Source organism: Phaenicophaeus curvirostris, chromosome 2, assembly GCF_032191515.1.
Source record: "Phaenicophaeus curvirostris isolate KB17595 chromosome 2, BPBGC_Pcur_1.0, whole genome shotgun sequence".
Taxonomy (NCBI): domain Eukaryota; kingdom Metazoa; phylum Chordata; class Aves; order Cuculiformes; family Cuculidae; genus Phaenicophaeus; species Phaenicophaeus curvirostris.
The window spans coordinates 89,464,666-89,478,895 of NC_091393.1; the positions used below are offsets into that span (position 1 = coordinate 89,464,666).

At 38.8% G+C, this 14,230-nt stretch overlaps 1 protein-coding gene across 1 annotated transcript in view; it reads left to right on the top strand.

Moving 5' to 3' along the window:
• The window catches only part of PTPN14 (protein tyrosine phosphatase non-receptor type 14), a 124,756-nt gene that overhangs the window by 36,364 nt on the left and 74,162 nt on the right, over positions 1–14,230 (top strand). Inside the window, exon 2 of the mRNA XM_069852812.1 lies at positions 12,647–12,972. Coding sequence (XP_069708913.1) covers positions 12,799–12,972 — 174 coding nt within the window. The 5' untranslated portion in view covers positions 12,647–12,798. The remainder of the gene's footprint in view (positions 1–12,646; positions 12,973–14,230) is intronic.

A 14,230-nucleotide genomic window follows, 5' to 3' on the forward strand; every position in this document is an offset into this window, starting at 1 on the left:
TGTTGCCATTCAGCACTGGTTCGAGAAAGGCTGTGATGTGAGACGAGTCTTACTCCTGTGCTGCACAGATACAGGTGAATTGATTTCACAGGAGTGGTGGCTATTCTTAACAGTACTTCAATAGGCATCAGTGTCTTCACAACTTAGGACAGATTTTACATTCTTTTATTTAATCCAACCAGTACATCTATATGGTATTGGCTACTTCTGCAGAAGAACTGGGAATCACAAAATTTAATTTCCTTTTTTTTCACAGTGGACATAAACATAGGGTTTCTTGCTATCCATCTTGTAGCTTGTAGGCTTGCTGTGCTAAGTTGCTTAGCTCCTTTAAGATATGAGTATGATCTGTTGTCCATGTCCACATTAAGCTGCAGAAGAATGTGAATATCAGGCTTCATGTTAAAGAAATGAGATGCTTCCAACTTGCTAACCAGAGACAGAATGTGGAAGGGCTGTACCACATGGGCTTTCTCCATTCACTTTATTTTCTTTCCTTGTTTCTTCTTTTGCTTCTCCCTGTGTTCAAGTTAATGTTGAGTGTAAATGTTCGAGAAACGTCATCCCTGCAAGTCTAATTATGTGACACCAAACAAGAGAAAGTGATACAAATGGAGTGATTTTTTAAACCACTTTTTATTTTACTCCATTTTCTTCTGTTCTGATGTTTAGGTTTTCTACCTATGAATAAGAAAATCCTACATAATCTGTAGTTAATGTTTTTCTTTGCTCGCATTCAGTAGCATTTCAATGACCACCACAATGGATCAAACACCTTGTTGTGCCACTTTGATATGCACCTACAACAAAGATGCTTACCTGAGGTCATATAGAAGATGTTTTGATTTGTGCAAGTTGTGTTTAAATTTGGAGTAACCTCACTGTTTTTTGTATGAGAACTAAAAATCATACTAACTACTCTGTTTTAAATCCAAATTGCTTGTAAAGACCAGCAAAATAAGAAAATGTTAACATTAAATGTTAGTTTACCTCTTATTATTTTAGTATACAAAGTTTGTTTTGTGAGCTAGGGAGAGTCACAAGCTTACAAGTCATTTTTGGCCTTTGTTGCTTCAGTTGTATGCTAGAATGTTAACCTTACAGTATATTAATCTGTGGAAGGAATGAAAAAGTTTTATTTAAAAAAAAAAAAGAATTTCTTTCCAGCTCATGACTGAGTAAAAGTTTTAGGAAAGGACTTTTTCCCTCTCTGACATGTTACAGAGCAACTACCTTCTCTGTGGGGTCAGTTAATAAGAATTAGGCTTTAATCTCATTAAAAGCTGATAACCTTAAGTATGATTCCAAATAAAGCTAACATAATATGTAAAGGGTGAATATTTTGTCCAGATTTATGGGGTAAGTCAGTGAAGCATTTATTGAAGCACTATTATGAAAGCTGAGCAAAGAATGGCATGCGGCAGTTTTTAAAACTGTGGTTTAGTACAGTGGTTTTGTGTATAAAGCCACAGCTTGTATTTGTCACTCCAAAACTAGCAGAGTTTTACTAGCCTTCAGCAAAAAGTTGTTCTCTTGAGTAGAATTAATTAAAAATAATATTAGAGGAAATAAGCTGTCAACCTAAGCTTATCTGTTGGGGTACTTTCGTGACTAAAAGAGAAAAATTACACTTTTATACAATGAAACAGTATGGGATTACAGTTTGCACAATTCCTCTATCAAAGCAATTAGCCGCACCATCTCGAATGCTGTGGAAGTAAATTTGTAAGTTTTCTCCCAAGCTTCCTTGGACACTTCTGAAAAACGTACTAGTGCTGAAGATATTGATGGCTTTGAGGCATAAGAGATTCCCTGTTAAAAATTATTAGAAAAAAACCCCATGATATCTGTTGCTAATAATATATCAGTTCCTGGTGACCAGGTAATTGTTTTCAAATTTTTTTTTATCAGTATGATCTGCCACATAGATAAAGGAAGAATGCAGAGGGCTGCTCACAGAGAGGGGTCTTTTGTAGCCTTGTAATTCTGAGGCACTGGACAAAGAAGTGAGTTGCTTCAAAGAAGGTCTCCCCTACCCCCGCTGCCCCCCCGCTTTAGTCATAAATCTTACTTCTAAGTATTTTGACTGTTGCAAGCCAGTGTTTAAGCCCACACAGTGGGCACTGGAAAATAATCCTTTAATACAGAAAGAAAAGTACCATTAGCTCATTTCCGGCAGCTATTCTGTATTTCAGATGAGGTGTTTTTCTGTCGAAACAAATGCAGTTATTCAGTGGCTGTGGCTGTGTGATTTACATCAAGGCCTATATTCAGTAATGATAACAGATTTACTTTCTTCATGTCCATGCCCACAATATAATCCTCCTTTGGTATAACTTGAAGGATTTTTCCAGCATTTTGTAGCATCAATGTTGTAATGCATTGAGTAGTGGAGAGGCTTTTTTTCCATGCAGGTTCAAAAGTTCATGTTACGATCTTGTATGAAGTATCTGCTTATGTAACTAAATGTACCCTGTTGTGGTTTAGGATGTATAGTATGTGTGCTTTTTATTTTTTTTTTTCCCTCTCTCCTCCGTTTCTCCTCCACCTCATCATACTTGGCTGTCATTGCTTATCTGCAGCCACACTTGCTCTGTTGTATTGTCCTGATTCATTGTCTTAATACCTGAATGGGAGAAATTGAGTGTCTTCTGGGAAGTAAGCCATTGCTTTGAACTTCAAGAAACTGGGCAAAGTTTTATTCTTACTGTAAGGCTGCAGATATGGATTTTGCTTCACTTGGTGCCAGGGTCTGATTACTGACATCAGTAGGGGCAGTGCTGGATCTCAGTATCGTAAGGAGAGAGCAAATTTGCGGTTTGGAGGGGCCACCACACTGTTCCCAATTGATTTGTTGCAAGTTGAGTGCTTCTTGCTGATCTTTCCCTTCTCTACCCATTGTACATGTGATTCTTCGGGTTTGATAAGACCTATTCGTTTAAGAAAACATTTTCTTTCCTGGTAGGCCAAGGAATCCCAATGTCTTGGAACCTCCTTATGTTAAATAGGTGCCTTTTGCAGTCTTTAGAATTAGCGGTAGCAAGATGCATTTTGGAAGTCTGTAGTTATAACTTTATAACTCAAGGTTTCCTAGTTTCTGCTCACTTGAAAGAATTTATAATCTTCCATATATATATATATATAAAAAATAAAGGAAGTGAAGGAGAATGGGAGATACACAGGCATGACCACTATTGGAGCAGAAATTGTAGCAACTAAGTTGTATAAGCCATATATAAAGCAGAAGAAAGGAAGGAGCTGAAATAACACACCTTTATTAAGTATATAGGACTGTGTTTTGCTGGGATGAGGCAGCTTCCCAGCAGGGTCTCAGCTGAGGGCAGCATTGCAATGAACACAGGTAAGCAGCTTCCAGTCTTCATCTGACACTGGAATAGTGGTATCCATGCAACAACCTGCAAGCATATCTTGCACGCACTGTGTCTGTTTGCTTCTTCATCTCTGAGTGATCTCTTGTCACCATCCCATTGCAAAAATCGCAGTACAGAAATGAAACTGCAGCCAGCTCTTGAGAACAGATAATTTTTCACTAAACCAGGATAGGTGAGGTTTGAACTTTTGTCTTTAACAAACTTTTTATTCTATCATTTGAAATTATAGAACAACTGGCATCAGTTTGTGCTACTATATGTTTAACTAGCATGAACGTATTGGGGTGTATAATGTACTCCATATCCAATTCAATTACTTGCCTCTATTAGAGTCATTACTTCTGCTTTTTATGTATCCTACGCTTAGAACTCTTATTTGCAGTTTTACTTACATCTTTGTAACATGAGAGATTAACAAAAATGCGCTATAAGGATTTTTTTGTGGTTTTTACTAAGCATATTCTTCACTGTTCTTATAATGGTTTTGCATGCCTATCAATCACATTTAGAAGGAAATGTAATCCTTTATAGTCACGATAGCCTCAACGAGCCTGAAGGAGTTGAAAACCTTTCACAAGGTTGATTAACTGAAGGGAAAAGTAAATGGCAACAATACTATGTTACTTCTGATTGTAGCCAGTGGGGTAAAATAGGGACAAATAGTGAAGAATCCTGACAAATCCTCTGAGAGGTTCTAAGGTCCTTGAATAGAATTAATTTTAAATAGTTGACCCGTGTGATAACAGATTTTTCTGATCTTTGATTTTTTTAGGAATTGTTTAGTAAAGATGTAGGATGCAAGGCCTTGTGCCTTTGTTGCCTTTTCTAAAGGGTGGTACTTAGAGAACAGGTGTGATACCAGATCTAAAAGAAGGATGTGCCAAAATACTCAAATGCTGGCCTCACTTTTCTTCTTCTAAACCGTTTGTCCATGTAGAAAACATAACCCATACAGATTTTACAATGTCAACTCCTCTTATGGACATTCAATTACAGAATAAATTGCTTCCCTTTGGAAAAAAAAAAATTGTAGTGCATTTTGAACCAGCTGGCTATTTCAGAGAAAGCAATTTTTTATTTTGATGTAGTTTTACCACACAGGAAGAGGGGAATGTGTCTCATGGAGGTCTCTTACCTGCTGAGACCACAGACCTTCCTTAGGCTGGGATTTCACAAACTGCTCAGCTGACCTCACTGACTTCCATCAATTAAGACAGAATTACTCTTATTCTTCCTTCTCTGAGACTGTGTTTCTCTTCAGGTGAGCTGAGGTCCAGCATCAGCTATTTAAATTCACTAACCAAGTTGAAAAGGATCCTATTGTATTGCTAAGTTAAGGAGGGTGAAGTAGCTCAACCAGGAGGAGGTCCCAGCATCTTTCCAGAGTTGACATGAAACAAGATGTCGTGATATACTCTAGAATTAAGGAGGTGGGGGTGGGAAGGGAGAAAAAGAAACAAACAAACAAAAAAAAGAAGAGCAGGACCTCCCACCCATTCCTGGCAGTAGTGAGCACTTGGGTGAGACTGTCTGATGTATGAAATTGCATCCCTGGACAGGTGCCATCCAGGCACAGATCCCTCTTGGCTGTGTCTAATTTGAGGTCTTGTAATAGCCAAGGTGTGAGCGGAATGTAAATGGTTAACTGCAGTATTGTAACCTTGCCATAGCAGAGAGGTGGAGTTGCTGCTGACACCTGGCATGGGCAGACAGGGAGCATACTCTGCACAAGAAGGAAAACTACTGTCATTTTGTTTTGTTAACTTTACAGCAAAGAGTTCTACAAGATGTACAGGTGAGCAGTAAAAAATTCCAGCTTCGTTGTTTATATCTTATTGGATTAAAACTGATTGCAATGGTAACTCAAGTGTCAGATATGTTACTTTATGCCGACAATACTCCTAACTTAAATATCTACACTAACAAAATGAGTCCTTCGTCAGTAGCTGCATTATAAAAACCTATTGGATTGTTGAAAGTGTTCTGGTGCTATGAGTAAGGCAGTAGTGGATAAGGTGCTAAGCTGCAGTTTGGGAAGTTCACATTGTTTCTTTGATAGAGACCTTTTCAGACACTGACTTAGAGTCAAAGTCTACAAAAATACTTGATACTTGTACATCTTGATGCAGAAGCGTAATTAAGCGTCTGCATGATAGATTTATATCCACAAAACTCTACAGAATTATTCTATGAATGCACAAGAAAGGTGTTTTTACATAAAAGAGAGTGGTGCTTTAGCAGGGGAGGAGGGCGTAATAAAAGGTACATGTACTAACATTTATGGACTTCAAAGTCAGCGAGTGCATACTCTTGCAGGTTTTGGAACCAAAGGGAATAAAGAAAGGGTAGAAATTCAACTGGTCCAAATTGGAGTGACTCTTCTGTCTTTATTTAACACCTCTGAAAGCAGAATCTGACCCAAGTGGAATACAGTAAAAACACACAGTGATTTAGATACAGAAAAATCTGTTACAGCAAAGATGGATCTGAGGGAAAATGGTAATTTTCCTGGGGAGGGAAATCTGTGAAGGAATTGGGAAAGCAGAAGTGCTAATTGAGATGATTTTTGATCTTTGTCAGTCTGTATTGTTGTCTAATGATGCACAGTAATCCAATAGTCACAGTAGCAGTTGTTTTCTGCTTTGAATGTCATAGAGTCCCTGGCATCTGGTCATACACGTTGGTATAGGATCTCTAGATGCTTAGAGACTTTGGAAGTTCTGTACAGGATATTGTAATAATGCTAAAAATGAAATGAAAATATAATTTTACTCTTTCAAGAATGTAGAGGTGAGAATGTTATCGGTTTTGTTACTATTTGGATTATGGTAATACTTAAATCTCCTCAAGAATTCTTAAAGATTTAAATGCCTGGGGATGAGGTCCATATCTTGCCAGGGACTGCATAAACAAGTAGTTGAAAATGGTGGCTTTGTAGCAGAAGGCTGATAATATGTAAGGGTTAAAAACTGCTTTCATCTGTCCAGAGATGAATTTGACTGCTGAGGGTTTATCAGGTTTGATAGGAATTCTGCCCGTAACTAGGTGTGATACATGCACTTTGTTTGGTAAAGGAATACTTTGTTAGGTACAGGAAGCTCTCACACGAGAGCAATCAAGGGAAAGAAAGCCATTTCACAGGGAGAGATTTCCTTCTCTAGACATAACTCAACTAGATGGATTGTCCTAGACGTTCCGTCTGCCATACACTGTTATTTTTATTCTTCCCCTAAAACTGCAGGCTTGCACACCACTTGCAGCTTACATCAAATGCTGCGGTCTTGTGCCCAGCCCAGGGTTACATACTTCTGTTAGGTGCGCTGCTCCTCCTGTGGTGCTAGGAATGCTTGGAGGGGTGCCACGAGCAGTTGGTAAGTACAGGCTGTAGTTTGACAGTAATTGCGTTCTTCCTGGAGTTTCAGAAATTACGTACAAAAGCAAATGAAGTGAGAGAAAACATTCTGTTTTAAGTGCGTTTCATATCAGATGCTATTTTTTTTTAAGTTCCTTTGAATGTAGTATGGTTAAATATATGAGGTCTGTAATAGAGGAGCAAGTCACATACTTGGAAATGGCCCGAGAGTTATCTTTGCCTTAATTATTTACAAGCCTTTCTTTTCTCATAGACTTTAAATGCATTTAAGGAAGCAGGAGAATTCCCTGTGACTGGAGTAGTGCCCTTCACCACACAAAGCAGCTTCTGCCATAGGTCTCTTTCTTACGCAACAACTACACTTCACTCACTCGCTTTAGTCTGTCTTTTAAAGCTACCAACAACAAAATCTGGCCAGCCCCAGCTGACTTTGGGAGAATGAAGGAAAAATTTATCATATTTCTGGCTTCTTTTGGTTTTAGGTTTGGCAAAGGTGTAAAATATTAATTTATTTGCTTTTTGCATACCAGCGGTTTGACCTGGTTTCACTGCAATTTCTTGTAAAGAAAAAAATACTGATTTGGAAAGGCACAAATTTTTGTCTGCTTCAAGTAATTTAAACCCTTCAGGAGACTTCTATATAGAAACTAACCAAGTTTTCCTAAAAGCTGGGAGCAGTTCTGAGTTACTTATCAGAGTCTGAATCTGACCTAGTTCTTCAGACAGGACTGGCCAGTGAAGAAGGTTGGTTGATAATAGGTAGCATTACTGCTCCAGGTCATGATAAGTGTTTTTCTCCCTAAACCGCTATAGCTGTGCCATCTGTGGCTTCAAGGTGTTTCAGTGTTGTGCTGGGAAGATATTCTTGGTAATACAAGATGTGGGTTTTGCTACCTCTGTGTGTATGATGGGGGAGTGGTGCCTCTTGAAGCCTTTTGTTCATGGAAGGACTTCTTGCTCAGTGATTTCTCCTCTGTCCCCTTGCTGATGCAGCAGTGTTGTGAGGGAACCAAATACCACTGGGGAGAGATCTTACGCTCATCTGCTGCCTTTGCATAGGCAATATGCTGGTAAGGCTTCCATGTTTAGTATAATATCAAGTGAGATAAGTAAGCAAGTCTTGATCCAAGACATCGATTGATCAGCTTTAAGCTGATTTCTACTGAAAACTAACAAGACAACTTCTATTGTGTTTGGAATGAGATTGTGAGTTAAAGGTTTAGTTTTATTCTGTGTTGAATCTGTTTTCATTCTTTATGCTCTTTTGCCATCTTCACTCTTCCCTATGTTCCCCATAGCCATTGACTTTATCCATATGGCTTTTTCAAGTAAATAACATAGAAATAGGATGCCAATGTCTACGATAACAAAGGAGTTGGTTTATTGTTCAGGTTTTTTCTTGGTCTGCTGAAACAAGAAAATATTAAAGATTACCAAGAATCCACCAAGATACTTCTGTGCCTTAATGGCCCTGACGAACCTCACCTGGGGTTTCCACACAACCCTCTGCTCACTGATCTGGGACCTCCATTTGATGTTATTCCAGGGCCGTCAGTCCTTGCTGCAGCTCTGTGATTGGTGGTCTCCAGCCCTGTGTCCTGCTGCCCCATATGGGTCTCTCTGGGTGGCCTCTGGAAGAAAGTATCCAAAGTAATCATATGTGGAGTAAAAAAAAAAATGAAAAATACCCAGGTTCGTGAAGAGTTCAGTCTAGTTTCCCTCCAGGAACATAAATCCTTAAATAGATGTCACTTTAAAAGTTGTCACGTCTGTTTCTTTCACACCTGAAATACGAGGGCTGATGCAAAACTCCCCAAGACTGACCCTGTAGTTTGGGAACCAGGAGTGGGAGGGGAGAGACAAGGAGAAGGTTATGTCTTATGAGGAGCGGCTGAGAGAGCTGGGGTTGTTTAGCCTTGAGAAGAGGAGGCTGAGGGGAGACCTCATTGCCCTCTATAACTACCTGAAAGGAGGTTGTAGAGAGGAGGGTGCTGGCTTCTTCTCCCAAGTGACAGGGGACAGGACAAGAGGGAATGGCCTCAAGCTCCACCAGGGGAGGTTCAGGCTGAACATCAGGTAAAAGTTTTTCACAGAAAGGGTCATTGGGCACTGGAACAGGTTGCCCAGGGAGGTGGTTGAATCACCTTCCCTGAAGGTTTTTAAAAGGTGGGTGGATGAGATGCTGAGGGGCATGGTTTAGTGATTGATAGGAATGGTTGGACTCGATGATCCAGTGGGTCTTTTCCAACCTAGTGATTCTGTGATTATAAAACCTGTTCTAACCTCTCACAGTGAGACAGGGCTCAACTCAATCACTTCACTCAGAACGGGTGGACGCATGTTCAGATATATAGGTTTTCTTACCCTTGGTCAGAAAATGTTGATGTGCAAGAGTTAACAGCAAGTTAACATCGGATTTCTTGTGGAATTGAAGAAATCTGTAATGGAAACTTTTCAGTTATTAACTGTGGCCTACAGTGAAGAGATCCTAAAGATCAAGTCGATGCTCAAAGGAACTCATTTTTCATCAGTTGAGGATCTGAAAGCAAAAATTATGGAGATCCTCAAAAGCCTTTCAGAGAATGATCTGTGGAATTTCTTGAATGTTGGCATCATCATGTGTGGCTGTGTGTTAACTCAGAAGGGAACTGCTTTGAAGGTGATCATAGTTGATTTTCTTAATTTATTAAATAAAAAATTACAAGGTTTTTTTGTCTGACCTCATTCTCAAAATAAATCCTTTTTTAAAAGCAGAATGAGTTCATGGTGATCTGATTAGTTTTTTATAGGCTTGCTTTAGTTTAATTTTTTTTGTCTGTTTGTTTTGCTTTAATTGTAGTGAAAGTATGAGTTTGAGGAAGGGAGTGCTGTGAATGCCTACATAGTTTGGCTAACTTGGTAGGGGTGTTGCTGCTCCTTGGCAACTTTTTTTTTTAACTTAGAAAGGAGGTCCTGCAATGAAATAATCCTTCATTTGGAAGACCAAACCCCTTTATCTCAGGTCTTCTTCTTTTAATTGTTTACTAAGTAACTGTGAATAAAACTGGATGCTTCTGATGCTTTTAAGATTAAACAAATATTAAGAAGCTAAATACCTTGTTTACTTTAGGAACCTGTAAGTGACCAGTGCCTTTTGAGATCTTATTTAGAAAGCTTACCAGAAGCTTTGTGGGTGTCAACTTAACAGAAAACCCAAGTGGAAAGTTGGTCAAACATCCAGAAGATTTGTAAACAGAAAAGTTAAACGTGTGCATTGGTTAGAGAATTAATACTTGTTATAGGCTGGACCAATTGGAGCTGGTTTAAACTGTCTGAGCTTCACCATCGCAATTCTTTCTTTACTTGGAAACTAATTAAAGCACAACATTTTGTGTGAAAGAGTTGTCATCAGGCATTCAAGTATATTTAAGTGAAATAAAAGAGAAAAGTGCATCCATTAATCCGTTTGTTTGCCTTTGTCTTTAGAAAATAGTGCTCACTGATTGCCCTCAGCAGAATTGAGGAAAAACTCCTTTTACTTTACTCCTTCTTGAAAAAGGGAGGAATTATTGGCCTTGTTTACCGAAGCATATGATATAACTTAATTTGCAATCCATGTGAACATTTACTTTATTCAGGAATTGGTAGATTTATTCCAGAGTAGCATATTTGCACACAAGTCTTCTGGGATGGCTTATCGTGTGATAGCTGTGACATTTAATATGCCTGATGAGTAAGGCCAATCACTTTTTTTTTTTTCACTAACATTGCTTTCAGCTTTAGGCTACACAATTAGCTGTTAGCTGTATATCTACTGTAGAGAGGATGGCTCTTGTTCTGTGCAGAAACATGTGCAACTAACAGTAATGCAAGATAAGATATTTATGTATTTTGGTTTTTTTGAAATTGAGTTGGCTAGCTAAAAGTCTCTGTGTATGTGACTTAGAGCAATCTGCAAAGCCAGAGACTGAATAAAAATGCTCTTCTTGGTAAGATGTAGTCCTCCACACCCTTCCTTCTTTGAAATTTCCATACATGCTTCCTACTTTTCTAGTTCATGTTGTAGTTTTGGATAGGTTGGTAGGCAAGGTAATTGCCATGCAGTTGACTTGGCGTTAAAGCACTACTCTGGCCTCTGTGTTTTAGTACATAGGTCAGCCATTATCCTGAGTGACAACAAGCTGGTTAATGCTGTTACAATTCTTCTTCTGTGAGTCATGGGTGACACAACCCTGCCTCATCAGGTTGTTGTGAGGATGTATTGGTGTCTTTGATGGCTTCTGATGTTACAGTGATGCAAGGTATAAAAGATCTCTTGAGCAGTGATGTGAAAATTATATCTGTACCCATGAACATTATAAATGGGAGACTATAAATGGGAAACTGCAGCAGCTAATTTGAAAGGTTTGTTTGCACTTCAGTCAAACAGCACATGAACCTCTGGTAAAGCTCATAGACTATCAGAGTAGTTGCATACATAACCAGTGAGAGGTTGCTTGTGGTTTTCTGTTTGTGTGGGGTTTCTTTGTTTTATGTTGCTTTAACCCCCTAATAAATGCCAAGATATAGTGGCTTTGAAAAATACACTTTACCAAATATTTGATAGTTGCATTTCTAGCATAATGATAATCACTGTAGTCAATCAGTTCGCTTCTAATAATCTGCATAGCAACTATATTCAGTAAAAAGTGCAAATAACTGAATCATGCAGTTCTATGCCAGTTGATATATGTGAGCAATGTTTGAAATGTCACATACAGCTAAATGATGCATCCTTTGCTGGCAATACTTTCTGTTGAATCTGAAGCAAGGAAATGTGGGCTGAGTTTTGCTTGCAGTGTTACTCCTTAGGGAAATGGACTATTAAATACCAGTGTTAGTGTCCTTCTATATCTTTCTCCAGAATATTCAAACAAAACCAGGAAGGCTTGGTAGCAAGTAATTTGGTTTTTATTTCATCCCTTTCTCTATGTGTAAAGTGGCATTTTAAAGCTGCTTGTGCCAGTGCAAATGCTTTGTTTCGATTTATCTCGAACCTTGTCCTAACTAAATCTGCATCTTCTAACTAATCTGGATCTTCCTAACTAAATCTGGATCTCACAGATGAGGATCATAGCTTCTTAAATGTCATTGTTTACGTACCTCTAGCTCTTCTGCCTACTTTGTGTTTTTTGCAGGTGTCCTTGATAAATTTCAGGAATAGTAATTAGAAACAACATCCAGAATATTTGTTCTCTTCCTTCCCACTCATTTTTATCCTGGTCTCCGATGGTGGCTCCTGCAATTAATCATTCTACCTGACAGAGTCAAATGTAGATTTGCTTCGGAGCTGGAAGTGAGCAAAATGTCAGGGATTGCCTCTGAGGAGCCTTCTCTGAAATAGCTGGGATGCTTTTTGCCTTTCACATGCATACCTTAGGTTTGATTTTTCAGAGGTGCTGAGCTCCTGCATTTCCTGCTGATTCCAGCCAGCCTTTCTTCTTTCAAAATCACACCTCTTTCAAATGCCTTTATTTCTTAGGTTTTTAAGCTAGCTTTCAAAGCTGGCCTGAGGGCACCAAAACTTAACTTGAAGATTATGTTATAGACCCCTGTGGAGGGGGTAATGGTGGGAGAGTTAGCACCTCTGGTTGTGTGCCCTGTAGAGCTGCTGGTTGTACTGAGCTTCTCAAAGAACAGCTTTGCAGTGAAATCCATGCTTTAAATTCAGTGCCAAAATGGAATTTTAAAAGATTTGTTGTATGACATGTTCTTTTCGGAGATGTAATAAGTGCCTGGCAATCCTGTATGTGGAGATACTTATTATATTAAATATGACTCTCTTCCTTTAAGTTTTTTCTTTTCCACTGATCTTTAATAATATCTTATTTCCTGCTTACTACTTATTATATGTATTTTGCAGGAATCTCTTGAAGCACACACTGGGAATGGACAGCTACCTCCATTTCTGGAGGAGAGTAGTGCCAACTGAAGAAGCCTTCAAGGCGAGTCAACAAGTGTGCTGATAACCCGTGGAAGAGTACAGGGAAGGGGCCACCTTCCAGGCCAACAACCATGCCTTTTGGGCTGAAACTGCGGCGGACCAGACGTTACAATGTCTTGAGCAAGAATTGCTTTGTGACAAGGATCCGTCTGCTGGACAGCAATGTGATTGAATGCACCCTCTCCGTGGAGAGCACGGGGCAGGAGTGCTTGGAAGCTGTTGCTCAGAGGCTGGAATTACGTGAGGTAAGAGTAACCCAAAAGACCATCTGTCACTGTATAATTCGACACATTTTTAGCTCAGGCACTCTGTTTGTTTGAATCATGTTATTCTCAGAGCTGGCCAAATACGATCAGCAGCTGGAGCCTGGACAAACATGGTTGCATGAAAACTGAAGGTAGAATAGCACTCAGGGGGGTTTGTGCTGTTGCTCATTTGTCATAGCTTTGATAGCTCTTTGTGATACTGAGGTGGCATTTCTTCTTTTTTTTTTTTTTAGAACTTGACGGGTGTTACTTTCTAAAATATGATGTCAAGGGCCAAGTTACAGTAACTTCTAGATGAATGTAAACCCTGGTTTCACCGACACTGCTGGCTGAATTATGCCAATGAGGAGGAGACCACTGGCTTTTAAATATCCACCTTCATATAAATATAGTCTTGTTACTAACATACTGAAAAATGTAACAATTGTGTTAGTAGCTGGAGCAACTAGTAATAACTTGAGGATGTTGAGTTTTTTATTCCTTTTGTTTAACTGAGGTATTTCACACCTGAAACTCTGAAACGCTTCTTTTACATTCTGAGTGCTTATGAAAAGGCCAAAGAAACCCAGTCTTACTTCATTAAAGACTGAAATCCTTTATTTTCTGCTTCTTGCTGTAGAGTTCATTGTTTATTTTAAATGTTGAGAACTTTTTAGAAATGCCTCTCTAAGGTGCGTGGTACAAATGAACTGTGTTTCCTTACTTACCTTATGTGGGTCCCTTACGTATACCCTGCATACTTTTAGGATTTTGCAAATCAAGTTGAAAACACAATGATTTCCAGGGAATAGTTATCATTTGACTGTCCTGTCTGATGCTTTCTGTAAGCACAGCTGGGAAATGTAATAGTCTTATGGTTCCTTACATTTGTTAATCTAAGGCCCTTTGTAATGGTGGCAGCTGCAAGGAAATAACTAGTACAGATGAAAACTAAACTAAATCTGTGGTTTTGTACATCAATAATCATAAAGAGTGGGAGAGAAATCTCTCTGTGTGTGTGTGTGCGCAAAAAAGACAGATAGTCAGAATATTGCATAGTGATTTTCCGTACTTTTTTACTGCAGTTTTTAGTAGAATCATCTTCCTTCTCCCCTTCTAAAGATGAAATTTTCATAAAAATTACTTTTTGCTTTTTCTTTCTCTCCCTTTCTGTTGATGATGATTAAGGGTGTCCTTATGGAGAGGTTAGATCCTTCTCTTTTCTTCCAGTGCAGAAAGAAGTAAAATGAATGAAATT